Here is a 27,994-nt window from a genome sequence, read left to right as displayed (position 1 = left end):
GTCGTAGAGCCACATTACTTATATAAATGACGCAGAGACACATATATACTACAAATGTATTTTCAGAAAAACCCAGTACAAAGACATCTATTCAGACAAAATGATAGGGAAATGTAAACATAAAACAAGATATACAAAAAAGCAGGAAGAAAGAAAATCTATATTTACAAATGACATGAAATAAACCAGCAATGTGCAACACCACGGAACTGCAGTGCTGATGCAACCAAGCCTGCTCTAAGAAATGCCAGAGAACCACCCCATCGGTTCTCAAGGAGATAGTCACATCCCGCCAGCCTCATCACACAACACCGGCCCTGCAGGGGCCCAGCGCCGCGGCCTGGCCTTCGGAGCGGAGCGGCAGCAGCTCTGAGCGGCTCTCTGGTTTCACCAGTAGAAGTTCTTTGAGAGGAAGCTGGCGGCGGCGTTGATCCAGCTGCCGTTGCCGTCCTGCTGGGCCGCGGGGCGGGAGACGGCGCGGGCCAGGTCCTTCTCCGGGCTCTCCTCCTCCTCGGGCAGGTAGTCTGGCAGGACGGTGTTCTGCTGCACCTCCACTCCTGACGGGTTCAGGGCGAGGAGGACCTGACCGGGAGAGGGGAGAACATGTCTTAGTTCAGCGCATTTTTTATAGGTTTCATTGTCCCGGGCAAAGTAACACGTCATCCTTTTTATTCCAAAAACACATAAAAACTCACCTCTTCCCCGGCCTCGTTCTTGACCACCTGTTTGGCAGACAGAACTTTGGTTTCGGCGATGGCTGACGCGAGACTCTGTTAGGGAAGAGAAGGAGAAAGATGTTTCTAGATGTTCTAGTTTGCTATTTAACTTAATCTAATTTGACTAAAATTATATTGGACAAAAGCGCTAAATAAATAATGTATTAACTCCAGTTTATGCCGTAGAGATTAATTTTGCTTTGGAATTGATATTTCCGTTTAATACCAAACAATGCAGTACACTTAAATTTGATTCAAAACGAGTTGATGCCGCCATACCTCAGTTGCCAGATCTGAGCGGATTCGGACAGTGCATCGTTTTGAGGCCATCTGGAAGGTGAAACTGATCACTCCTTTGACCTTGAGAAGAGCCTCTTCACACAAGCCTCGCTGGTCCTAAAAGGAACAACACAGGGGAATAGTGATTCATGTATTAAGGAAACAGAATATTCATATTGTATCCATATTCTACAATTACGCAAATGATATCCTGAGTTTCCAGTCTTTGATCGATAAAGTACATCTCATTCTAATTCAAGAAGTAATATGATACACTGAGTTTCATTTGAACAGTCTCTAAAATATAATCCAGCCCAAAGGGCTACAGCTGAGAGTATGCGGTACTCACAGTGCTGTCCAGTCCCTGGATGTGCAGGGTAACAGACTTGGCCTTCTTGTTGGTGGAATTGATGAAGAACTGGGGCTTCTTCCTCCTCTCCCTCTCTGGTGAGCGGTGCACGGGTGCACTCAGGATGCCGTGCACCTCTTTGGCTAGAGACAGGACTTCACCAGACAAACCCTCTCTAAGGGGAGAAACACACATAGTTCAACTTGAGGTTTGTGGTATCCAATTAGTGATAGTTCAACCTCAAGTAACTTGCAACTTGGTAATAATTGTATTGAAAAATATATAAATCATCCACATTATTACATTTGATTAGACGATCAACCGAAGGTTAGATCAACAGGCATCAACAACTACTGCCTATTACTTGAAATGCAATTGAAATGCACATTGGCAAAATATTAATCCAAAATCATCTACAAATTAATCGAAAATCCCCAACAAAGATCTTTAGTTAAACATACAAAACAGACAACTCAATATCTCCTTATACACATGGACGATGTTTATCTATAAACGGATAAACGAATAGTGTGCGGGAGACCCTGGGTGTGGACCTCACCTGTCTGTCAGGTTCTCCAGGCTCACCATCATGCCCAGCTCGTTGCTCATGGTGGGGATGTTACGGGGCTGTTCTGCCAGGTAGCGCAGAGTCTGACCATAGAAGGGATAGGGAAAGAATCAGTTTATTACAGGCAAACAGCATAGATAACCAAATATAAGTAGCACTGAAGAACAGTGAAAAGTAGATCTCATTGAGCTAGATTCATATGATTTGGCATTAGTCGGGTCTGTCTGTCATGTTAATGAATCGCACATAAACGACATTGTAAAAATATAAAACAGAAATGGGTAACACTTTACAATGAGGGTACAATCCTTTACCATTGATGAAGCCTTAACTAACCATTAATTAGGTGTTCGTGTTAACTAAGGCATTCATTTATACATTAATAGGGCTCATACAGTTACTAGACCATGAGTTCACGCTTATTACTGAATTTACACTTGTTATTCAACGGATAATTATTGTACCCTTATTGTAAAAAGTTACCCAGCCATGTGTGTTTTGTTGTTGTTGTGGACATCCTTTCGTGTCCAGTGGTTCAGTCGTTCAGTATGCTGTCAGAGTCGTACCAATTCACTACGGCCTCACCTGCAGGGCTGCAAACAACACATCCTCGTCCTGGACGTCCAGGAACAGAACCAGGCCGGGGAGGCAGCCCTGGTCCTGGACGATGGCCTCTCGGTTCTGCGGCTCGGAGGCCAGGTCCCGCAGCTGACCCACTACGGACAGCGCGTCGTTCATCGTGGTCAACTGGAAGACACACGAGTCATCAAAACACTACATATACAACATAGTGGCAACGCATACAAAAGCAACACGATACTGACAAACATGTCACGATAGGTCACAATATGACCCTGCGACAGGAGCGCTGACACTGTTGTTGTGACACAGAAATAAACATCGACCGAAGCAGGCTAGCGTTTAGCTAAGCTAGTAGTCAAGCTAACGTTAGCGGCGCTCGTCATCAAATGATAGTTGACTAACACGTGTCACAGACAAATATATTTAGATAGGATTTATATAAACATTGATTAACGTAAAGCACAATACGCGACAAAGGTTTGTAAAGTACGTATTTGTGTACCGTTGTGTTGTCACTTCACTACTGGCTTGAAGTGCTCGTGCGGACCAAAATACAAAATTCGTTACATGGCTCTTTACTGACGTGCCATTGGTCGAACCCCAACTGCTCGTGTCGTCGAGTCCCTTGCTCCCATTGGTCAAATATGGGTGGGGTTCTAGACAGCCAATCAGAGCACGTTTTACTGCTAGAGCTTTATTTGACTTGGACGCCGATCTGCTGGCTGGACGGCGCACGAGCAGCTAAAGGGAACTATCCTGTTTGGGAAGATGCGGATGGCCCACGCCTTGTATTTATCGTAAAAAAACATTTTGAAGCAAACAATTCGATTGGATGAGCGAATCTGAACAGTAAGTGTTCGTCGAATCTCCAATCCAACCCATCAACATTTCAATAAAGCAGCCAGAGCCAATATCAAGCCAGCAAGGTTACTTGTTTAACGTAGTCTTGTCCTTGAATTGTTGGGAGTACTGTGGTTTAATTGCCAACAACACAGACTCGTATTAGCCTTGACCTGTGTTGTACCTTCGCTTTCCAGGTGCAAAGGATATGACTTGGTTGTAACCTTCATTCTGTGTTAACCGCTGGTGCATTTTGCAACTGCGCTTCCTAGTCAGCAGAAATAAAAGGGGACTTCGCAGTCCGCAGCAAGCGGGTGAAGCTCTTCCAATGTCGGTTCTAGAGGATGTTTTGGATTTGCTCCGCACCGTATTGGAGTATTTCGGAGTCCCCCAAGAAATGGTGAGTTGTCATAGATGAACATTGTTTGTGGTTTGTTATGTAAATGTTTTTAAATGACATTGTTTGTTCAACCTTTTGTACTTTCTCAAAATATTTAGTTGGTGCCAGGGTGGGACAGTGAGCTGTGTGGACAGTATCGAAGCATTGTCCGTATGATCGGGACTAATATTCCTTTGACACCTACACCCCGGGTCCACTTCCAGGTATACAATACCACACAGTTTAAAACATTTCATGCTATATTTGTGTTCAGGAAATAGGGAAAATAACTCAAACGAGAACAGAACCAAACAACGCTGCAGACTTTGTTTTTGTCCGATGCATTTTAGAAATGTATTGTATTTTCTCTGTCAGATCCCCCTGCACACTTACCGGTCTCATGGCTATGTTGATGTTACAATGGATACACACGCAATACCTTCATTTGCGGATGTGTTGTGGTTGGCTGAGGATGAGGGCGACAGCTTGACTAAGATCAGGTGAGTGCAATACATACCACAAATAACATGCATTGGTGTCAACGGTGATTTTACCTCACCATACTACTACCAACAAAGCAGGTATTTAATAATAATTGTGATGATGATAATGGCCAGGGTCAATTTTTATTGATTTTTATTTATTAAAAATTGTAGAAACCAGTTGTCGCCGTCAAATCAAAACGTTGTCCATCGGGACATGGATGGAGGACCGGTGCGGCTGCCGAGCCGAGCCCATAGAAGAGCCCCATTGCTGGGGCAGAACAGCGACCCGGAGGCCCTGAGGAAAATCACCTTCCTGGAGGATGAGCTCCTGAAACTACGAGCCCAGATAGCGATCATTGTCACCGCGCCACCAGGTTAGAGTACAACCAAACAAATGGAAACCTTTTCACGCCGGGTATAACCGCTGCTGCTATCTCTTCCGTGTGTGTGTGTGTGTGTGTGTGTGTGTGTGTGTGTGTGTGTGTGTGTGTGTGTGTGTGTGTGTGTGTGTGTGTGTGTGTGTGTGTGTGTGTGTGTGTGTGTGTGTGTGTGTGTGTGTGTGTGTGTGTGAAGTGTTTTTTTCTATCATTACCGCCCATCCGTTTTCATGTTTTTTGTTAAATCTCTCATCAATGTTGTAACACATAGGTTCGGCGCCTGCCCAGACTCTCCTCGGCACACATTCGTTGTCTCCTCAACTTACCTCCACACCTCGATCTGCTCCTCCTCCACCACCACCGCCACCGCCGCCGCCGCCTCTTCCTCCACCCTTGTCCGGGCCCGGTGCTCCCGCTGAGACGCTGCCTCTGTTTGACCTGATCCGCCAGCGCAGGCAGGCCAACAACGCCCAGGGGAACGGCCCGGCCCAGGGCTCTGCCTCTGCCAAGGCCATGCCCTCCATGCTAGATGTGCTTAAGGACCTGAACAGTGTGACGTTGCGCTCTGTGAAGAGGTAAGCCCCGATGGAACGTGGAGATTGTAAGGATGGTAACGATGGCAAGCGTTTTAATGGTCGTTGTTTTCATTGTATTTGTAAAAATATAGATTATTAATTTGCACTTAGGGAACTTTATGGAGATTATACCTCACATATACTCACACATACACAGAGAAATGTATTTTTAGAGGCATTCTATTGTTTTTGTGAATTAATGTTTCCTGGAACATCTCATGCCAGGAAGAGTGTCCCCGGCTGATTGAATATTTCCTCCTCTGGTGTGCTCGCAGGTCCCCAGGAGGTAGGCCCGTGAAACCACGCCGCAGCGGAGGTAAAAGCCTCGCCTTGCCCAGCGACCCCGCCGCCCTCATCGCCGAGGCGCTGAGGAGGAAGTTTGCCCACCACCTCCACAACACCTCCTCCGACAAAGAGAACTCAATGGAGAGCTCACCTTTCGGCAGCCCAGAATCCCCTCGGGTGAGTAAACATGCTTGTGCTTCCTCCTCCCCCTCCTCACGCTTCATGCCGAAAACAATGCAAAACGTTGCTTAAAAAAAACGTAACGTGTTAAACTTGGCTTGCTAATTTGCTTAATTATACCTTTAGCTAAGGTGGTACATTGTGTGGTATTAGTCATGTTAAACACAGTAGTTCTACCACTTTAGCAAAGGTATGCTGGTCATAGTGTTTATTTTGTTGTTGTGGCTGGACTATTCTTACAAGATACTTTTTAACATTTATTTTAGGTCATTCTGCCAAGCAGACGGAGTCGGGGACGCCTCCACCTCTAAAGTTGTGAAATGGTTGTTATCTTACTACTGATTTCAGATGATCATCAAACGGTCACCGCAGCACACACACACACACACACACACACACACACACACACACACACACACACACACACACACACACACACACACACACACACACACACACACACACACACGTCCCCCACCAACCATGTTTATGTGAAAGGGTGCCTTTCACATAAGTCTTTTAATAAGGTACTTTTGTTTTGTAAGGAGAGTTTGAATGTTGGCTTTATTGTTCGATGCACTCAATGTCTGGATAAAGTTGTTGTTTTTATAATGTGATCTTCTTTCCTGTCATGCAAATTTGTATTTGTTTTATGTCGTGTGCAGCTCACGGTTTTAATGAAAACTGTAATATTGTTATTGAAGCCGTGCTTTAACGACATCAGATTGTATATGGCTGCATTTTATTTTTTTTATATTTTTTTATGTTGGCCATGTGAATTGAGGCTTCTAAAGATATGGATTTATTCTATGCAAATGCTATTTCGTCTGGATTTATTTTTTTATGTTTACATGTACATAAATGAATTGTTGAATGAATCATCCACAGCAGTGGTGTGTCTCGGTCTTAACTGGCAAAACATCAACAAACAACACAAACATATTTTTTTAGAAGGAAACCATGGAAGGAGCAACGCAGAGTGTGTGACTAGGATAGACAAATGAAAGAAAAACATTGACAAACACCACACACATTGTATCAGTTTTAGCCACATTGCCACTATATAATGTATAGGACATCATTAGTAGTGCTGGCTTTGTCTATTTAATTATTTTCCCTCTATCTGGTTAAAGTGTATACCATATAAAGATTGTGGCATCATGCTCATGTACTCTCGTAACCTTCTGAATACTTGGTTTAAGTATCACTTGATGATAAAGATATGGATTTATCAAGGCTAACGCGTGGTGGTTATTCTCAACATTTACACTAACTAGCCACAAGGTGGCACTATAACTAAAGTATAAACTTTGGTAACTGTCTTATACTAAAAAGGGCAATTTTAAAAAGTTTGTATATGCCAACACGGACATTACCAAACCAAGTCATATTGTGGTATTTTTCTGACCTCTTATTTCACACACAATTACTCTTCTTACCCTAATATTTTCCCGGAACTTCTTCACTCTAACACTATCTATATCTTTAAACACACACGCACACGCACACTTACAGTAAGTACAACCTTAAAAAGTATTCTGGTACCCATCTCTCCCACTCTTAATATAAACAGTGTCAGTTGACGTTTCATTCAAGTGTACGTACTCAAAGCACTACATGCACGTAAACACACGTGTTTCAAGAGAATAGCCAGACGGCAGTGTAAAATATTCACCGGACAAATTTCCCTTATCTATTGACTACACAAACGTGTGCTTCCGTTTGTGCTGTTACTGGAAAAGTCAACCGGAATAACACAAATATTCCAGATTTTATAATAAAGCATAAAGGGGGGGGGGGGGGGGGGGGGGACTACGCTGATAAAGGATGCTCCGCCTCCGATGCGAAAATGCGAGTTGAGAAATAACAACGGTGGACCTGTTCGTAATTCATTTATATATTTTGAAAATTGTAACGTAATAATTATCAACCTTAATTTTGGGGTGCCCCCCCAGGTACTTGGGGGGGGCCCCCAGGTAATTGGGGCCCTACGCGCTCTGCGTATGCGTATGGGGAGCGGTGGCACTGCTTAAGGCGTGTGAAAAAAAAAGGACATAAAATATTAGCCAAAATCAAACATTTAAAAAACCTAAAAACACAACACGATATTTCATATTTTGTGCATTGATTTGAATGAATATGCCTAATTAAGCAGCATCACAACAGTCATCTTCCCAATGGATTATCGGTGACTCTGATTAAATGGAGTACTTCTGCTCTCAGTCTCAGATAAAAAAATAAGAAAAAATTGGGTCTTCCAGGAAGCACTGTTAAACATGCCATGACCACCTGGACTGAGTGATTTTAACTGCTCCCCTTGGCTGCTCTGTTTCCACCATTTATTTTAAGCCTTTATATGCTGATGGTGATTAATCCTCTTTCTTTTTACGATTAAGTACTTTGATGACCCCCTCCCCTATTTCTCCAGTATGCGGTCATAAGGGTCTGTCAAATTGGTCTCTGGAATGACAACATGAACGAGTGTGTTTGGCCGTCTTCGATGTGTTAACATTCTCTCAAAACAAGCTCTTTGTGCAATTATAATTCAACGTTGCTTAGAATAAAAAGACTTGGAGATTTCTCTCAATATTGACTATTTGAAGGGACTGCTGGGAAATGTAGTCCGTTACCCTCCCCCGACCCTAGTTAGTTACCGGATCAACACAACAGCGGAACTCAGAATAGAGTAGCTTGTCTCTAAGCACGTTTTCCAACCTTTGATATCGGCAGTTGACTGAGGTGGGCTAAATGGGTACTCCATGCCAGGCACAAGTGTTTGATTCCAGGCCAGCTATTGGATAGCAGTCATTAGCAATTGTGTTAGCACCCACACGCTACCTCCTTGCATCTTGCAGCCATTGAGAATATCAATGAGTCCTGCCATTGTCCCAACAGTGTGCGTGGATCGCTACTTCATGTCCGTAAAGGTCAGGGATGGCACACAAGGAGAATCTCTTAACGGGAAACAAATGGAGTCCTACTGTAGAGGTGCCCTCTCAACTTGCATGCTGGTATCCAGCATTCTGTATAGTCCTCTGTCAGTAGCACACCTGATACAAACTGAATAGAAGAACAGTTGTGCTAACCAATGTAACCAGATGAAACGGCTAATAGTTTGTTTCATGGAGACCTCGTCATAGGACAAAGACAGGTGTCGATCATAACACTGATTAGGGGTCAGCTACTTTGATGCCCCAGGGCATGGGTATAGACTGAACTAGTGAAGATCCTCTACCAACCGTGCCCTTGTATGATGTCACCTCTGTGAAAATGGTCTTAAGGGAACTCTGCATCTTACATATATACTATTTTTATTTGGGTGCTGATTGACATGTCACAATGTCTGTTATAAAACTTCCCTTGCCAGCCTACCTTTGGAAGACCTTTGCTCCATAGAAGTATTTTTCCTTTAAGAGTGATATCTCACAGAGGTGTGGAGGACTTTTATTCGGAAGGCCGAAACACAATGCCCCTATAAGTGATATGCTAGGTAATATGCTTCTAACTGACAATATTGCACTCATCCTCGCACACGTCACGTCAGACTGACTGTTCTCCCCAAGCCCTTTTATTTTAGTCTCCTGTCTTTTGAAGACATTTAACATTTACTTAATCTATCTGTAAATGGTTGGTTAGACTAATAGAGCGCTCACATACTGCACATTGGGCAAAATAAAATGTCAGGCCAAGTGTGAATGAGCAACAAAGGGTTCAATACATAGTAAAAAACAGTGTTATTATGTAATGGACTTTACTGGGGAAACTGGAAAACTGGTATTTCATTTGGTGGGAAATTGATAACTGGCTTCCAGCCTTGCCCTGGGTCACAGGAACACAGTGTTTAGTCCTTTAACTGAGCGTCACTGTTTCTGAAGAAACCACACACACACACACACACACACGCACACGCACACGCACACACACACACACACAACATGTTAAAAAAGTCCTTATTCTTTTTAAAGTAACATCTTTTGAATAAGCCTAAATCCTGTGAATGAGAACACAAACAAACTATAGTATTTTCTGAGAAGCATGAAAGTAAACAGATGAAAGTCTTTGAATGTGTCCTTGTTCTCACGTAAACCTTGTCTTCGTTTCCACACAAGAGGGAATCATTCTATGTTTTCTGGTCCTCAGGCTTCCATAAAGGCGCAGACACACCATGTTGTTTCTGATATGAGCGGTTCAAGGCTGTGTGTGTGTGTGTGTGTGTGTGTGTGTGTGTGTGTGTGTGTGTGTGTAAGCATCTGTGTGTGTGTGTGTGTGTGTGTGCATCAGGTATTTACGTTTTGGGTTTTTTTCACACGTGTTCCAGAAAATCAGTAGAAGTACTCAGAGTATCACTCACTCTATGTTTGGATGTTTTCTTTCTGCTTATGCTTTGACACAAAACATATTTTTCCACCCCGGGGATGTTTTTCCCCCCCCCAAGACTTTGAGTTTGGTAAATCAAAGCCAGGGCTTCAGTGGATACAGGAAGGCCTCAAGGGTGGACAGGATGATCCCTGCATGTGAGTTCAGAGTCAAGGAGCCAGTGGGTTGTTTTTTTCTGTGTGCTAAATGAATACTCAGTTCATACTCAGACTCATTCCACCACACTTGGTTCAAGGATGCTTGGGAGCAGCATAGAGACCCATTTGTGAAATGAAGTACAAAAAGCATTTGTTTGAATGTTAAACTAAATTGACACTAAATTAGTTCGGAAATCATGGGGTGTATCATAGGGAAGTTCATTGAATCGTTGCTATCAGGCTTTATGCATGAGTTAATCCTAATCAACCAATACTGATATTAGTTTTCATGAATGCGAATCGAATAGTTAAGAAGTAAGTGGCCATATTTGAGTGGATGCTGTGTGTGTGTGTGTGTGTGTGTGGTGTGTTTGTCTTTCAAGGACAATGTGTTTTATAATTTTTTTGATCTCCCACACTGATAACCAACTAACCAACTCTCTTCCTGTGTCTGTGTGCATGCGTTCAGGCTGTGCTCCTACTTGTCGTTCAGACAGCAAACATGACCATGAACCGACCGCTCCACCTGCTTACACATTTTGCTTTTCTCTCTGGCAAGCGTGTGTGCGTGTGTGTGTGTGTGTGTGTGTGTGTGAGAAAGACAGACATGGTGGTAGTGGTAGTGCAGGCGATAGAATAACAGAGGCAGGGCTTAAGAGTCAACAACACTGCCAATGAGAGAGTGGGTGAGTGAGAGAGAGAGAGAGTGGGAGAATGCGGCAGTAGCAGGCTGAGCATCAGTTGCGGAGTGGAGTGGAGCAGAGTGAAGCCACACTGACTCTGTCCTCTCCTCTGCCTGACATTCCTTTGCGTTGCGCGGCTGTTCCCTGTGCCTCCTGCTGGTCTAGGAGCACTTCATCCTGGCACTCCTGGCGCTCCTCTTCGCTCCTCTTCTCTCCTCCATACCTGCTGGTGATCCGTCTTTTCTCCGTCTCCACCTCCTGCGATGGTCTCTCTCCATCCTCTCCACTGCTTTTATCTGACTTATCTCTTCTTCTGTACGTCTTTCCTTTCCCACACTTAAGACATCTCCTGCCCTCTCCTGCCATTCCTCTGTCTCTCCCTCGCTGTCTTTCTCTCTTTCTCTCTCATTGTCTTTTTCTCCCTCTTTCTTTGTCTTCGTCTCTCTCGCTCTTTGTCTCTCTCTCTCTCTCTCTCTCATCCTGCTTTGCCCATTTCCCAGCGAGAGGACAGCCATGCCGGTCCTGGGGGGCTTGTGGGCTCCAGACCTGGGGCTGAGAGACCCCGGCAAGGGGGCGGGGGCCGAGGTAGCGGCCAGCGTCACCACCGACGAGGAGGACGAGGGCCCCCCTTCCCCGGTGTGGGGGACCCTGGGCTCCTCGCCAGTCACCTGCGGGGGTCTGTCCCTGGCGCTGGAACTGCCTGCTCTCCTGCGGCAGCTGAGGGCCGCCTGGAGGGCCCGCCGAGGGGGCCCCCGGGGGCCCGAGCGAGGTCAGACACCCAGAGCCTGGGTGGCGAAGGGGAGGGTGCAGGTGGAAGAGTTGGAGTGGGACGCAGAAGATGAGAGCTCACAGCAGACAGGTAACAATGACATAATATTATTATCATTATTAGTAGTAGTAGTGGTAGTGTACAATAACACAAGAAGGCTGTTGATGGGACACAGGATAACAATTCTAAATACCCCACATTTGTTCTTGGCAGATGATTATTTTCATTGTGAATTGTGAATGTTGGAGTATGTGGAATACCTGAGCATGTCTTCCAGAGATGCCTTTGAATCCCATTTACCAGTACGTTAGTATGGTGTTGGGACTGTCTCAAGGTTCTCTGTCAGTGACACAAAAAAGCACTTTCTGGTCACGTGTGTGTGTGTGTGTGTGTGTGTGTGTGTGTGTGTGTGTGTGTGTGTGTGTGTGTGTGTGTGTGTGTGTGTGTGTGTGTGTGTGTGTGTGTACAGAGCACACACCCACTGGGAAATGGAGCCTAATGCTACCATCCAGCATGCTGCCTGTGACAGCCTGCTCTGGAGATGTCTGGTGTGCACAACTGTTAACAACTCATATCGCTTCGCTGCAACAAGGAGCAGAGATCCAGCAGATGGTTTTAGGGAATCTTTGGATAACATGATCGGGACCGTTAGTTGGATATTGAAAATTCAATACAAGAGGGGTTACAATGAAAGCTCCTGTGCCGATCTGTTAGAGATAGAGGTTTGCAAAGGGAAAAAAACATTGATGCTTTGTTAGGCTCCACTGTGAACTACAAAGAGTTATCCAAAAAGATAACAGATGACGATCCACATGATCCATTTTTTATTAAAATTGCCTCTTTCTTCTAGTTAAATGAATATACAGGTTGAGGTTTGTGTTGTGTGGCTGCCAAGGCAGCACGCACACACCCGTGGATAACAGCAACATGTTTTTATTTGGTGCTAGAGATTCAGTGGAGGATGCAGTAGTGGTATACTGGACTGTATATCACTCTATTCTCATTAAGCACACAGACACATACAGTAGTGGAGTGATTCAAGTGTTTTTACGTGGCAATAAAAAAGTGTACCACCGGTTAGTAGTCTCACTCGAATTTTAACCCTCGCACGCATGCGCATAGTTGGCAGCGTAAACTTGAGCAAAGAACTTGTTATCTTAAAGGTAGACAATACTGTCCACGCAGATTGGTTGAATGTATGATAATGGCGTCTTGCAGAAGTTTCCGGGCTTGAATGTGTCTGAGTGGATCACAGGGAGTTTCCCCGACTCAAAGACTGAACCCGGTGACCTGTGATAACGGGTCACTGGGTTCCTCAGAGAAGACCTGATTCAATCCACGCTTTCACCTCTCTACTAAACAAACGCACGTACACACACAGACACACACACACTCTCACACACACACACACACACACACACACACACACACACACAATAATAAATTCAAATTTATACTTTATTGAAAGTGCATGTAAAAAGCTTCCTGGGTTAGCCAGATAGTTGGTTATTCCAGAGTGTACTGAGCTAATCTTATTCCAGCTGGCCGTGTAGATCTACAGACAGGGACCTCAGACATACAAGGCAGCCCTCACTGCCCAGGCGGGAGTCAATATTGCCATCATTGAGGCTCACTGGATTAACTCATTCAGGAATTTCCGCCAAACTGTGGCTGTCATCCTAAGCAAGCCACTGAGATGAGTGCTGTAGCTTATAACTTGTAACTATTTTTAAAATATTAATATAAAAATGATTGTTGATACAAAACAATGAACATGCATATCATATCCCTCCCCCCTTGAACACGTGGCACTAAACCAAAACATAAATACATTGAAGTCAAAAGGAGCAACCACATAAAAACCGAAATAAAGAGAGTAAGCTGCGGTGTGATCTAACTGTTGGTTGGATTTCCTGTGCGTACTCTTCCACTGTTTACGGGATGTGGTCTGCCTCTGCTGGAGAGCGGCGTGGCTCTGCTCAGTGTTCCTGTCTCGGAGAGAACCCACCCACCCACCCAGTGTGCGTGTGTGTTGTGTAAACAACCCCGGTTCCAGAACACTGAAGGCGTGCATCCTATCCATTTCTATTGCTTCCTCTTAGCATTCCTTTGTGTGTGTGTGTGTGTGTGTTACAGCCTGTGTCATGTGTGGGAGTTGGGTTGAAGCTATGGATTTGACGGGCAAACTATTGCAGTTTTATTTCTTGCATTTACAAAAAAAAAGTATATTGGGGATTTGACCAAATTTTCCTGTCTGTGTGTATGTGCAAATATTAGTATATGTCTGTACATATATATATGTGTGTGTGTGTGTGTGGGGGGGGGTGTGTGCATGGACACGTGGGATGACAAGGGGGTGTGCACACCGCTGCTTCTTTAACCACATGCACGCTGGCTGACTCACGTTCCATACGACCCACGTCGGGCTGGGCTCACGCTGCAGACACTGACCCAGTTTCTCCTCTCGCAGTGGAGGAGAAGGAGGCAGATGAAGAGGAGAGAAAAGATGGTCACCAGAGGATAAAGAGCAAGAGATGGTGCTGGGCCAAGATGTGGGGGTGAAGGAGGGGGGGGGTGAGCTTAATGGAGGAGAAAGAGAGAGCGGAGGAGACAAAGAGAGAGTAGTCCATGGAGAAGTAGAGGAGGTGGAGAGAAGTAAGAGGAAGAGGAGATGGAAGGAAGGAATGATGGTGGAAAGAAGATGGGAGAATGTACTGAGGTGGCCATATTTGAGCAGATGCTGTGTGTGTGTGTGTGTGTGTGTGTGTGTGTGTGTGTGTGTGTGTGTGTGTGTGTGTGTGTGTGTGTGTGTGTGTGTGTGTGTGTGTGTGTGTGTGTGCGTGTGTGTGCGTGTGTGTGCGTGCGTGCGTGTGTGTGCATGTGTGTCCATGTGTTTAGCTTGTCCCTGCGTACAAAGGACAGTTTGGTAATGTTAAGGTGTGTGTACGTGTGTGCGTGCGTGCGTGCGTGTGTACGTGTGTGCGTGCGTGCGTGCGTGTGTGTGTGTTTGTGTGCGTGCACACACACACACGCATGCCTACCCACTGCACTTTAGTCAGCGGGGGTATTTTGAGTTGCACTCTTCACTCTTCACTCTTCACAGATCTTCTCATCCTCTTGATGTTGTGCTTCCCTCTCTCTGCCTGGTTGAGGACGAGTCCCACAATGCAACACGACTTTCCCCATTTTCTGCTCTCACTCTTAGAAATACTTGTTCACTCACTTGTGTCGTATGTCAGTTAAAATGCAGTACAGGCGTGGACTGCCTTCTTTGTATGTATGTATATTGGCTCTGCTCTTCCCATCTCCTGGCTTTCTTTAATGCATAGCTTCCTGACCTGGATAATCCTTCACATACACATGCACTACTCAATTCTCTTGACTGACATGTATGTAAGGATTTATGCAGAGCATGACAGAGATGCCGGGTTTATGGTGGGTCAGGCCCATCCCGTAGGATCTTTATAAAGGCAGTTAGATGCTCCATCTTATTTCAGTAAATTATTAAATACAACCGGTTAAAGTTGTGTGTGTGTGTGTGTGTGTGTGTGTGTGTGTGTGTGTGTGTGTGTGTGTGTGTGTGTATGTGTGTGTATCTGGTGCGTTCACGTGGGAATGTGAGTGTGTTTTATTGAGTGTGTCTGGTGCACACACTGATAATCATGCATGTGTGAGTGTGTGTGTGTGTGTGTGTGTTTGTGTGTGTGTGTGTGTGTGTGTGTGTGTGTGTGTGTCTGTGTGTATGTGTGTGTATATTAAACATTCCTTTTTTTAATGGGCTTCATTGAGTGTGTGTGTTTATTCACTTCTTATCATGTGATACTTTTACGTATGTCTGTGTATACGTGTGGGCCCTGGGAGCTGGGCGTGCCGCGTCCGAGGTCACCGGACTTTGATGCAATGTCAGTGTTTAGCGCAGTCGGTCAGCATGACCTCCACGCTGTCCAGGCGGACATATGGACAACACGCACACAGCTCACCTTCAAGGACACACACACACACACACACACACACGGAGAGTGAATGTGTGTGTGTGTGTGTGTGTAAAAAAATTCTTAAAAACCTCAACATCACACGTTTGCGATGTTGAGGTTTTTAAGAATTTTTTAAAGAAAAGATGAACTCTTTGAAACCTACATCATCATTTTTCCATTTATTTTTGACTCTGTCTGTGAGTTTAGTTTTGGTGATAAATTAAGACCTTTCGATGCTTCAGACTGTCGCTCCGTCGATTATGTTCCGGTCATAGTACAACACACACACTCACAGAGAAGAGGCTCCTACCCACTGATTGACCTGCGCATCCTCAACAGTAAGTCCCCCATTTATAGTCTCTGGTCGTTAGAGCTAATTATCATTCTTCAGTAAGTTCTACCGCAGGCTCGCATCGTTCCCGAGGCTAGCGCCTCGTTAGTGCCATCTGGTGGACTGGTTGTGTCATGAGCTTGGGAGGTTGTCCTCCACACCTGTCGGCTGAATTGGGATTTTAACTCAGTGGGTTATTGAACATAGAACATAAACACGCTCTATAACACATCCGTTATATACCAAGCTCCATATGTCTCCATCGTTTTCCTAATCTTAAAGTCTGTTTTCATATTGGTCCATAGCGTGTGTGTTTGTGTGTGTGTGGTGTGTCATTCCAGCCAATGTCCAACAGGGGGAGCTGGAGGCGGGCTCCAGGCGGAGTGTGAAGCGCCAGCTGAGCTTCCAGAGGTACTTTCGCGCCTCCCGGCTGCTGAGGCGGCAAGTACCCCGCGCCCCGGGGTCTCTACACCTGCTCGACCACAACTACCTGGGCCAGGCAGCGGTAAACACACATTCTGACACACGAACGTACATACAGACACACACATACTCACATATACACACACGCACATGCACACGCACACACACACACACACACACACACACACACACACACGCACACACACACACACACACACACACACACACACACACACACACACACACACACACACACACACACACACACACACACACACATTACGATTATTACTGAATAATTATTACATACTGCTATTGAGTATAGATACGACCAAGTAGAATATTTGGATGAATATACTTAGTAGTATTTGGTCAGGTGACTCAAATTTAACAGACCGCCCCTTCACATGCACATGTTGTATAGCTGCTACAATGTGTAAGTACACAATGTTTTGTTTCTCTTACAGCACATGCTGTCCAAGGTGGGCACGTGGAACTTTGACATTTTCCTGTTTGAGCGTCTCACCAATGGTGAGAACAACACACAGCCAACAGTCATTCACCCTAGACAGAGGTGGACCGCTCCAAGAGCAGAAGTCCTGCTGTGTCTTTACTGCTCAGAGCCAAGTAGTCCCATTAAAGTGAAGGAGTGAAATATTATCACCTCACCTTTGTGGTTATAATTTGTATGTTAATGTTGGTGATCAATGGATCGATGGAATACAAAAAACTTTAATCTGTTGCTGTTAATCACGCTCCTTTACAATACATTTTCCATCTTATCCAGGAGAACTTAATGAGTGCTGTAATAAGTCAGTTCTCAGGCAGACCCCTACACAGTGAACTCACTTCAGTGTGTGTATGTGTGTGCGTGTGTGTGCATCACAGGTAACAGTCTGGTCACTCTGATGTGTCACCTGTTGAACGTCTACGGTCTGATCCAGCACTTCCACCTGGACATGGTCAAACTGCTCAGGTTTCTGGGTAGGTTTTAGGTTTCCACAGCTCAATACCCCTTTTGCCCACTCTACTTTTAATGTGGGTATCTTACTTTGAATCTTTTCTGTCAAGCAGTATGGCTATCCTATCTTTGTGATTATTTTGAGCAATCCCTCAAAGAAGATGAGTCTTTGAGAGACAAAATTAAATGGGATTAATTTTTTTTAACAGGCATGGTGCAAGAAGACTACCACTCCCACAATCCCTATCACAATGCTCTTCATGCTGCAGATGTCACACAAGCCATGTACTGCTACCTGAAGGAATCAAAGGTACTTTGGTTACACACACACCTGAATACACACACAGACATTCACACACAGGGATTCTAGAAAATAACCCAATTGCATTCAAAACTATTCAAATTCAACCACGTCATTCCTGGCATGTTGATATTAGATTTAATTGACAGATATCAGATCACACAGAGTACACAAACGTCATTCTTCAGCTAAGCCTTTTAAATTTGCCTACCTCAATTGCCAGAGGCAGTACTGGTAGTAGCAGCGTAGTGAACATTACGTCCTGTCACTGCCTCAGTGTGTCCCTGTATCACTGTGTCACTATGTCACTGGATCACTGTTGGTGGATCACTGTGTCACTATGTCACTGGATCACTGTGTCGGTGGATCACTGTGTCACTATGTCACTGGATCACTGTGTCACTATGTCACTGGATCACTGTGTCATTGGATCACTGTGTCACTGGATCACTGTCACTATGTCACTGGATCACTGTGTCACTGGATCACTGTCACTATGTCACTGGATCACTGTGTCACTTTGTCACTGGATCACTGTGTCACTGGATCACTGTGTCACTATGTCACTGGATCACTGTGTCACTGGATCACTGTGTCACTATGTCACTGTGTCACTGGATCACTGTCACTATGTCACTGGATCACTGTGTCACTATGTCACTGGATCACTGTGTCACTGGATCACTGTGTCACTATGTCACTGGATCACTGTGTCACTGGATCACTGTGTCACTATGTCACTGGATCACTGTGTCACTATGTCACTGGATCACTGTCACTATGTCAGTGTGTCACTGGATCACTGTGTCACTATGTCACTGGATCACTGTCACTATGTCACTGGATCACTGTCACTATGTCACTGGATCACTGTGTCACTATGTCACTGGATCACTGTGTCACTATGTCACTGTGTCACTATGTCACTGTGTCACTGTGTGCAGCTGGCAGAGCGGCTGAGTCCTACTGACGTGTTCCTTGGTCTTCTGGCGGCGGCGGCCCACGACGTGGACCACCCCGGGGTCAACCAGCCCTTCCTCATCAAGACCGGCCACCACCTGGCCTCGCTCTACCAGGTACCCCCTGTGGCTCCCCACCGTACCATGGTGGTTGGGGCTACTCCTTGTATTTGACCACTTTCGCTTTTTTTTACCTTTTTTTGTTTGTTTGGATAAATATATTTTTATATGTTTATATATGTACTTTATGGACCATTTGTTGTTACTTTTTGGACCACTTTTATTTGTTGGAGGGGGGGGAGGGGGGGGGGAGGGGCGGGGGGACGACAACCATAAAATCAACCAAAGTCCTTCGTTGCTGTGGTAACTAATTGACCCTTGCACCCGCCCCACAGAACACCTCAGTGCTGGAGAGCCACCACTGGCGGTCCACGGTTGGCATGCTCCGAGAGTCAGGCCTGCTGTCACACCTGCCACTCAGCATGAGGTCCATCAAGCACACACACACACACACACACACACACACGCACACACTGCAGATGTTGTTGTGGGTGGGTTTCATGACTCAGTGCTGCCCCCTTCCTCCTGCCCTCAGGCAGGACATGGAACAGCAGCTGGGCTCCCTCATCCTGGCCACAGACATCAGCAGGCAGAACGAGTTCCTGTCCACGTTCAGAGAACACCTGAACCACCAGAGCCTGGACCTCCATCAAGCCCCCCACAGGCACTTTATACTGCAGGTAACCATGCACAGGGCTGTACACACACACACACATACACACACACACACACACACACAAACATATGACATAAAGGTACATAAGTATATAAAATTCATACACTGACGACGATATACACACAAAACCAACCAAGACTTTGGAAAACCACTGTGTTTGTGTCAATTGCCATGGTCCTCAGATTGCCCTGAAGTGTGCAGATGTGTGCAACCCGTGTCGGGCCTGGAGTCTCAGCAGACAGTGGAGTGAGAGAGTGTGTGAGGAATTCTACCGGCAAGGTGGGTCCCCACACTGGCACCTCCAAACCTGCATAAAAACTGTATGAACAATATGTAATATAATACACACAGAGATTGATGAATCCACCATGTTTAACAACACCATTGTATTGCCAGGTGACATCGAGAAGAAATTTGCCTTGGAGGTCAGCCCTCTGTGCAATCAGCAGGAAGACTCTGTCCCCTCCATCCAGATAGGTAGGGTGTGTGTGTGTGTGTGTGGGTGTGGGTGTGTGTGTGTGTGTGGGTGTGTGTGTGTGTGTGTGTGTGTGTGTGTGTGTGTGTGTGTGTGTGTGTGGATAAGCCCGTTGTGGTCAGACGTCCCCACTTGGTGGTGGGGGGGCCCTTCTTATCTGGAGGGGAACGGGGCCCTCATCAGACTCCTCCCTGCCCTCTCCTCAGGCTTCATCTCCTACATCGTGGAGCCCTTGTTTGAGGAGTGGTGCCGCTTCACCGAGCCCAGCCTGCTCAGCCACACCATGATGGACCTCCTGCAGCAGAACAAGACCTGCTGGATGGGCCACGCCCATCCTGAAGAAGAAGAAGAAGTTGGAGGAAGAGAAAACGGGAGGCCTGTGGCAAACCCATAATCTTTGCTAAACCATCCATGTTGGATTTTTTATTCTTCTTCTACCTTTCCAAACCCAGGAAAGGAGGAGGTGGGTGGGGAGGTGGCTCATGTCCCCTCCGTCTTTGTTCGGTGGAACCTCTGTGGCCGTAGCATGGGCCTGGGGGGCTGTGTGTGCCACGAGGAGGGACAGCAGGAGATAGTGCCCTCTGGTGGACTGGAGGTGGTAGTGAAGTACGACAGGGAAAGTGCATTGAGAGAGGCTGCAAGGGGAAATGGATGAATACGCTTTTGATGATGAGGGCTTCTCTTTTCTTCTTTACCGGGGTATATGGGAGGCTATGAGGATTTTATGAGGAGCAAATGATCATTTCGACTTTATGACTTGAAAGAAAGCCAAAACGATGAACTGCTTTACAGCTGGACTGGGGTGAAACATTTGTATCAATTACTATAATTATTACCAAACATAAAAATGGAAAAAACAACATTTGAAACATTTATAATATATAAATACTTTTATCGAGACTTTTAAAAACGGTATGTACTTTTTTTCTTTTTCTAAAGTTTGCACTTCTACTGGACACAATTCAATACCTTTCTCTCTTGTGCTACTGGACACCATTTGGTACTTTTCTCTTGACTATCATTGGAGTCCAGATGGATACCAATAACCAATACCTACGTTTCGTAGATACGCTGGATTTTTGTGGACTGAACTTGACAGGTTGATATGGAAACACACATAAACTAGAGCCCTTGCCAAGTGCTTGTTTTTAATGGCATACAAAATGCCATACAGCACTCACTTACTGTACTTTCTGAAATATAATCTGTACAGTGTGGCGCTTGACCTCCGCAATTCACATGCCAAAAGCTCTACACGTGCATTTATACTTGCTCAGAATGGAACAAAAACTCTTTGTGCATATTGATTTCTATGGGTTCTAAAGGTGATCTCAACCTCACAGTGTAGGCATCACACAACAACACACCCTCCATTCATAACTGCCTTTGCACCAAGCAGCGATTTGATCCATCACTTGTACACACTATTCACTACTGTGGTATTGTCAAGTTTACAATGCGGTTGTCTTGTACTCTTTGGTACAAGGAATACCGTTTATTTTGTTGTGCTCTGTTTTTTAATACCACTTCCGCAGATCCATGCAATTCTTTCACAATTGTCAGAACGTAGGAACCGGGGAGTTCTGTTTGCCACAATGGAATGGTTCAGATTATACTGCCATCATACAGGGTTTCATCTAATTGGCTTATACTTTCTATCCCCCTTCAGGCATTGTATTACCAAGATAATGGACACATTATAGTGTCTGTTAGGTCTCCCTGAATTAGGAATCCAATTGTTTCTTCATATAACTTTTTGTCTTAATCTAATGTTCAATGTCAAATGCCACTATATTTCCTTCCAATATTGTAATACTTCATTGCAATAATTCCCAGTATTGATCAGAGTAGTCAACTTTGGTTTCATGACCATGGTTAATCACTTATTACGCAATAATCACTTTTAACTGCACAAACGGGCACTTTCGTTAAGGGGATTCCCATACGACGACTCTTAACCTAAAAGTTATAGCACTTGTGTTCAAACACATGTTCCAAAGGTTCAGAATTTTGTAAAAGGAAAAACAAACCAAGTTGGTGCCACTGGCTTGCATGTTTGGATAACATTTTTAAATTAACTCAGAAGGGGTTTTAGTGGTTCCTGCCATAGTGAAGAGGGGAGCACAAGTGCTTTTTATCTGCAATCTAGTCTAGGGGTGTTTGACTCTCACCCCACTATCTGCAGTTTAAGCAGTCCACCACCTTTGAGCAACATGCCTTACCACTTTCTGCTCAATAAAGTTAGGGTAGTAATTTGGAGAAACCAGCCAGAGTAAGCTAACTCTAGCAATTGGTCTGCCTAGCCTTATGGAAGACTCAATTTTTTTGCAATGAGTGCATGGGCAGAGTGTGCTTACATTTTAATTTCATTCGGGTCGAATAAAATGATGAGACAGACTTATAATAGGCCTGGGACAGCACCAGATACCTGATGGGACGTGCTTATAACAGGCCTGGGACAGCACCAGATACCTGATGGGACAGGCTTATAACAGGCCAACGATGGCACCAGATACCAGATTTTTTAATTTTCTCTCAGTATTTGATTTGATTGCCGTAATGATGTAAAGATAATTTACAAATATGAAAAAATGCTTTCTATAATAAATTGCCAACCCTAGCTTTAATGGAAATCTACTACAAGTCGCTTGGGATAAATGTGTCTACTAAAACAATTTCATAGTACCTCAGTATACTGAGCAAGCAAGCCATAGTCACATCACTGTTATTGACCAGCACTTCAACAAACACAAAGGTACACTGTCTCAGTGTTTACAATAACTGGGTTGTGTAACACACATTCATGAATAGGTCTGTATATGTTGTATATAGCAAAACAATTAATGTTAACTGCTACTGACTATATGGTCTTGATTCATCACCCACTTGCCACTGACCGGCTCAGATTATCTTCTATCATAATAGAAGTGAAATAAACTTTTTCTTTACCTTTTGCTTGATATGGTCTGTTTGTTATTGTGTCCAACCAATTCTAGTTCAAGGAGAAGTCTGACTCTGAAGTCCTGTAGCATTGTTGATGTAGCTTTCCCTTTTGTCTTAACAATCTCAACTGTCCTTTGATCCGAATCTTTTAGATACACTAAGCTATGCCTTCTGTAGTCTAACACATCAAACTCTCCAACACAACAAACACTGCTCTCTCCGGCTCCGGCCCACGTGTCCACCCAACCCACAAGAACAAACAGACCCTGATCAAGCCCAAATGAATCAACAACTTTTATTTCTCTGTAGGGATTCGTTCCATAATGATATAATATGGTGTGAGCCGTTCAGTAGCAAAAACAAGCCCTTTTGGAGGACACACACTGGCGGGGAGTAACCGCCCAAGGCTTTAGATTGTCTGTGTTTTTGCGGATTATGGCTGCAGTGTTCTCACTCAATACTGGACAAATAAAAATTAATTCTGTCCCTGAGTCCCTTAATCCTAAAAAGATCAGAAAATACAGTCAAGGTTAAAAAAAACAACGTAATTAAAGAATACCTATCCCAGCTTTTCACCTATCTTTGATAGCAAACCTCCAGGGAATCCATTGTCTATGTCATTGTCATTGTCACTGTCTAGTCTCAACCCTCGGCAGAGCCCCTTTCCGCAGAGGTGTCATTATGAGTCACACGGGTGAGGCCCATAACACTCATAATGGGTCTGCTACTTTTATTTACCAGGGCCCAATTAGAAGAGTCATTTAGTGCAGATAGGTCTACCGTCTACCACCTGTGTGCTGGGAGGACATAAAGGAGTAGATCCATAATGAGTATAGTGTGTGCCACACCTGTGTTTATTCTACCATGACACCGCTGTGAAAAGGGTCCATTGAGGTTTGCAGTCAAATGTTTGCCTTGGACTGCATGAAAGACAATAGTACATGTCACACAATAACTGTTTTTTGACCACAGAATTGAGATGTTCAAAATTCCATTGTTGAACATTGATGAGTAAATGGCCGTGAATATTACTGAAAGTAAATGTTTCCACAGTTTTCTATGCCGTGATCTCGCCTGATGTGAGTGATCTTATTGGATCACTGTAGCTGATATAAGGCACCCGGCTTTGTCATTGAATATGTTATCTCTGAAGTCTCTTTGTTGTCTCTGGTAGAGCATTGTTTTTTTCCCAAAGTGTATCCGCTGCATTGAAAATACCAAAGGCAAATAAAGAAATATATTCTGATTGGGGTTAACACACCCCACAACGTCATAAATGTATTTATTTAAAGAAATGAAGAAAGGAAGAAAGGAATTACTGCAATGGTTTGACACACGCACGGGTATTGCTTTAATCCACCACTGGATGGCGCTACACTCACGCTGCTTCAAAACACAGCCTATTTCCAATAAAAGATACCACTTTCCCTCAATGTTTGACTACTTGTAAAATCATATCCAGACATCGTAAAAATACTACAACCGTGCCTGTGACACAAGGATGGCATGCAGCCATAGTCTGTGTGCAAGCAAACATAGTGCTGGGTGAAGATGAAAGACGGACTCAAGGGGCATGACACAAGTTTTATACTGCTCGAGTTTACATGACAAACACGCAAGCGTGAGAATTCAACCTGATAATGAGTCACAATGATTCATGTTGTAAGTAGAGATAGAGTTTATGGAGGCCATTGTATTATCAGTGGTAGTAGGCCGGTGGAAATATATACCTGTGTTAAATGTAGTAGGCCTACTTGATCTATTGTAGTATTCGAATTACAGCAAAGTGCAGATTAGACATTTGTTTAGAGATAAGAAGGTACTTAGGGAATAGCCTACACGGAGGGGACAATAGAAAGAGAGAGGGAGAAAAGTTAGGGGTAGATGGCCTATAATCCCTGGGTAGGCCTACATTTGCATATCTTCAGTATTTGCAATGCAAAAGATTATTGTCGATTTAGACAGGATCTCCGTCGTCGTTCTCTTGTCATTGGTTTACTAAAATACCACTATATTAGTTTTACTGCTCAATAAATTGTGTCAAATTACGGCTTGTGTGAAATACTGCACCACCACTAGGCCTATACTTTCCCCCTTTATCTCTCGATGAAAGCTTATGTTACACGCGGTACCACAAATTGTGTGAGACACACGCATGCAAACACGCCTGCACGTGTTTGTAACTTGACTGTAATTTACACGCAAAAAATATCATCCTTTTATTTGAAAAGGTTTTGTTGATCATGTTTCTGGGCTCTGAATCTGTTCATCTGATCATGTCAGATACACACATGTGCACATATGCGCTCACAAACATGGGCACATGTGCTCTCTCTCTCTCTCTCTCTCTCTCTCTCTCAATCTCTCTCTCTCTCTCTCTCTCTCTCTCTCTCTCTCTCTCTCTCTCTCTCTCTCTTTCTCTCTCTGACACACAAACTAAAATAACACCGACAGCTAAACGTTCTTACACAAAGCATGCACAGAGCACTCAAAATTGCCCATGGTAAAAATACACAAACAGGACAAGAGGTCAGTCAGTGTTAACTGAGCCTGTGTCAGTGTAAATATTGATACACCAAACAAAGCCCCGATCCCCCCCCACCTCCCCTCTACTGTAAAAACACGCAACCCCATAAGAGCATTGTGGCGATAAGTATCTGCCCCTGGATGGGAACTTTAGATCAAAGTGACCTGGCTATTTTATGAATTGGTTGTGTGTAAGAAATGAATAAAATGAACACACACTGCAGCAACATGTTCCTTTGAATGAACCCCCCTAGAGCAGCACACATTCAACCTGAGACCAGGAGCTGACTCACCATGTGAAACTCAAAACTGAAACATGGAGCCCAGAAAATGTGTGACTATCAGGTCTGCAACAATTTGTACGTGTGTCTGTCTGTCTGTCTGTCTGTTTATCCCTCTCTGTCATTCTGTCCCTCTCGCTTCAGGTCCTGCTCTGTTGCTCTAGCTGCTTGTCTGTTCTCTCTCTCGCTCTCTCTCTCTCTCTCTCTCTCTCTCTCTCTCTCTCTCTCTCTCTCTCTCTGTTTGTCTGTCTGTGTGCCTGCTTGCCTGTCTGTTCTCTCTCTCTCTCTCTCTCTCTCTCTCTCTCTCTCTCTCTCTCTGTTTGTCTGTCTGTCTGTGTGCGTCTGTCTGTCTGTTGAACACCTCTTCACCCTTCACTGTCCTCCTGCTCCCCAAGGCTCTCGCTCATTGATCTTCACCCATGTCCTCCCCCACACCCTAGCTACTTTGTGTAAGCCTCACCAGCGCCGATTGCTATCTCTGCATCGCTGCCGCTGCCGCCATCTGAACACTAATATCCAGACACTCTTCTCGTCGAATCTCGCTTGGACTTTTTTGTCACTCGATTGGAAGAGGGCGAGCAAGCGGGGTGTGAGTCAAGAGGCATGATGAAGCACATCTCGTGTCTTTATCGCACATCGTCGTACACGTACTCATCCACGTTTTTTAACGTGCTGTGTGAAGTCTGTCGGTCTCTGCGGGGAGTAGGTGGTTTCTAGAGCAGCATGAGAACGGTTTTACTCGATTCGGAATAACGCGACCTTTTGAGCCCAGAGGGGACTTGAATGGGTTAATTATTTGATGCACTATGTAAATGTCTGACTTTATCCGCACGTACACACACACACACACACACACACACACACACACACACACACACACACACACACACACACACACACACACATACACGCACACACACACACACACACACACACACACACACACACACACACACACACACACACACACACACACACACACACAATACACACACACAATACACACACCTATCATATAGGTGTGTTTATATGCTATTTACACACATGGGCAGTTAAATGTTTTTCAATAATCTTCTAGCAGCTGCGTGTGTGAGTGAGTGTGTGTGTGTGTGTGTGTGTGTGTGTGTGTGTGTGTGTGTGTGTGTGTGTGTGTGTGTGTGTGTGTGTCTGTGTATGTGCGTACATGTTTAAGAAGTAGCTATCTGCATCTGAGGTAATTATATGGACACTTGGCACACTAACACTGGCCCACTGATATACTAAGCCCACACACACACACACACACACACACACACACACACACACACACACACCGCACTGCACTCACACCTGCTGCTACACTTCACCTGCTCCTTCAGGTCTGTGGGTGTATTTGTGTGTAGATGTTTGTGCAAGTATGTATATTTATGTGAGAAAGTGTGCTTCTTTGGGTTGTTTTTTTATGTGTCTGTGTCTATGTGTGTGTGTGTGTGTGTGTGTGTGTGTGTGTGTGTGTGTGTGTGTGTGTGTGTGTGTGTGTGTGTGCGTGCGTGCGTGCGTGCGTGCGTGTGTGTGTGTGTGTGTGTGTGTGTGTGTGCGCATGTGCACGCGTACACCTGAGAAAAAGTATTTAACCCACATGTAGGCAAATACAGTTTGACATGTTCAATATTACATTGTAATTTATGAGAAAGAGAATATGTGTTCACAACATCAACATGATTGGCAATCCTCAACTATTTGCTTTGTGAGTTGAGTGGGACTGATAAGCCTCTACCCACATGCGTGTGTTTGGTGTCTGTCAGTCGACCCAGCATTTGCAGATACAAAACACCTCGTCATTCTGCACCCTTCTCAGTATTCATCAGTATTTAGCAGGTAATCGTCATTGCATCACCTCTTTAGACATCATTTTGAAGACAATCTAATCATTCAAATTCAAACGAACTACTATAGTTTGTTGATTGTATTTAAGTCCTCCAAAATAGAAGATCAAGTCGTTCACGATATGCAACAGGTCTCCGTGCCGTGCCTGCACTACCACTGCTGGTCCATTGGGGGCAACAGAGTATCTTCCTCGTCATGTAATTTATTTCCTTTCCGATATAGTCCAACCTGTTTGTCCTGTTATGCCGGCTGGCTGAGCCCCATTAATCAAATTATATTTGTTTTTCATGTCCTTACTTATAAGGGCACAGTATTATTGATGGACTTTTGGAGAGTGCTCTTTGTTGTGGAGTTATTGTTGCATGTCCACCATGTGTTTTTCCAGCAAATTGACAGCTATGCTGGTAGTCCGGTGATCCGCTATTCAGAGGAAATAATCACTGTAGCGTTGTGTGTGTTTTATTTGATGCCATACACTCACCTTGTTAAAGTACCACTTCTCAATATATGCAGTTATTTTTAAGATGATAAAATATTGAAACATATGCAAATAAAGTACTGCATTTCATTCGTATGTAGTGTCTTAAGTACGTAGTATTTACTTAATTACGTAAGTAGGCCTGTGTCCCCTACTTAT

General features: G+C 44.5%; 3 protein-coding genes across 5 annotated transcripts; 2 read left to right on the top strand and 1 right to left on the bottom strand.

Moving 5' to 3' along the window:
• Positions 1-69: 69 nt before the first annotated feature.
• armc1l (armadillo repeat containing 1, like) lies at positions 70-3,063 on the bottom strand. The gene is made up of 7 exons (XM_084484166.1): positions 2,997-3,063; positions 2,498-2,659; positions 1,904-1,995; positions 1,345-1,519; positions 996-1,112; positions 696-770; positions 70-582 (listed from the first exon to the last, which is right to left on the bottom strand). The coding sequence occupies exons 2-7, from the start codon at positions 2,648-2,650 to the stop codon at positions 388-390; spliced, it is 807 nt and encodes a 268-aa protein (XP_084340292.1). The 5' UTR covers positions 2,651-2,659; positions 2,997-3,063; the 3' UTR covers positions 70-387.
• A 140-nt stretch (positions 3,064-3,203) lies between these two features.
• Positions 3,204-6,548, top strand: mtfr2 (mitochondrial fission regulator 2). 3 transcript variants are annotated; one of them, XM_084484195.1, is made up of 8 exons: positions 3,204-3,343; positions 3,607-3,734; positions 3,833-3,937; positions 4,089-4,213; positions 4,370-4,572; positions 4,847-5,150; positions 5,426-5,612; positions 5,882-6,548. In XM_084484195.1, exons 2-8 carry the CDS (start codon positions 3,663-3,665, stop codon positions 5,924-5,926), a joined length of 1,041 nt encoding a protein of 346 aa, XP_084340321.1. In that variant the 5' UTR covers positions 3,204-3,343; positions 3,607-3,662; the 3' UTR covers positions 5,927-6,548. The 3 variants fall into 3 exon arrangements, with proteins under 3 accessions (XP_084340321.1, XP_084340320.1, XP_084340322.1); XM_084484194.1 differs by having other exon boundaries at positions 3,226-3,343; positions 3,532-3,734; XM_084484196.1 differs by having other exon boundaries at positions 3,340-3,420; positions 3,532-3,734.
• Positions 6,549-11,325: 4,777 nt separating this feature from the next.
• LOC311363811 (3',5'-cyclic-AMP phosphodiesterase 7B-like) lies at positions 11,326-20,135 on the top strand (the record flags this gene model as incomplete). Its single annotated transcript, XM_084483786.1, has 12 exons — positions 11,326-11,718; positions 15,851-15,893; positions 16,228-16,391; positions 16,777-16,840; positions 17,198-17,293; positions 17,480-17,580; positions 18,516-18,647; positions 18,926-19,017; positions 19,126-19,270; positions 19,449-19,545; positions 19,663-19,743; positions 19,948-20,135. The coding sequence occupies 12 exons, from the start codon at positions 11,326-11,328 to the stop codon at positions 20,133-20,135; spliced, it is 1,596 nt and encodes a 531-aa protein (XP_084339912.1).
• Positions 20,136-27,994: the final 7,859 nt, after the last annotated feature.

This window comes from Micromesistius poutassou, assembly GCF_964030765.1.
Source record: "Micromesistius poutassou genome assembly, chromosome: 19".
NCBI classification, from domain to species: Eukaryota; Metazoa; Chordata; class Actinopteri; order Gadiformes; family Gadidae; genus Micromesistius; species Micromesistius poutassou.
The sequence above is the reverse complement of the archived record's forward strand: the minus strand, read 5'-3'. Positions and strand labels throughout refer to the sequence as shown.

Coding starts and splice junctions, on each gene's coding strand:
- armc1l (XM_084484166.1), bottom strand. CDS start 2,650: ATGAACGACGCGCTGTCCGTAGTGGGTCAGCTGCGGGACCTGGCCTCC. Junction 1,996..2,497: donor TGTTGTTTGCAGCCCTGCAG/GTGAGGCCGTAG, acceptor TTCTATGGTCAG/ACTCTGCGCTACCTGGCAGA. Junction 771..995: donor GCTCAGATCTGGCAACTGAG/GTATGGCGGCAT, acceptor CTTCCCTAACAG/AGTCTCGCGTCAGCCATCGC.
- mtfr2 (XM_084484195.1), top strand. CDS start 3,663: ATGTCGGTTCTAGAGGATGTTTTGGATTTGCTCCGCACCGTATTGGAG. Junction 3,735..3,832: donor TCGGAGTCCCCCAAGAAATG/GTGAGTTGTCAT, acceptor CAAAATATTTAG/TTGGTGCCAGGGTGGGACAG. Junction 3,938..4,088: donor CACCCCGGGTCCACTTCCAG/GTATACAATACC, acceptor TTTCTCTGTCAG/ATCCCCCTGCACACTTACCG.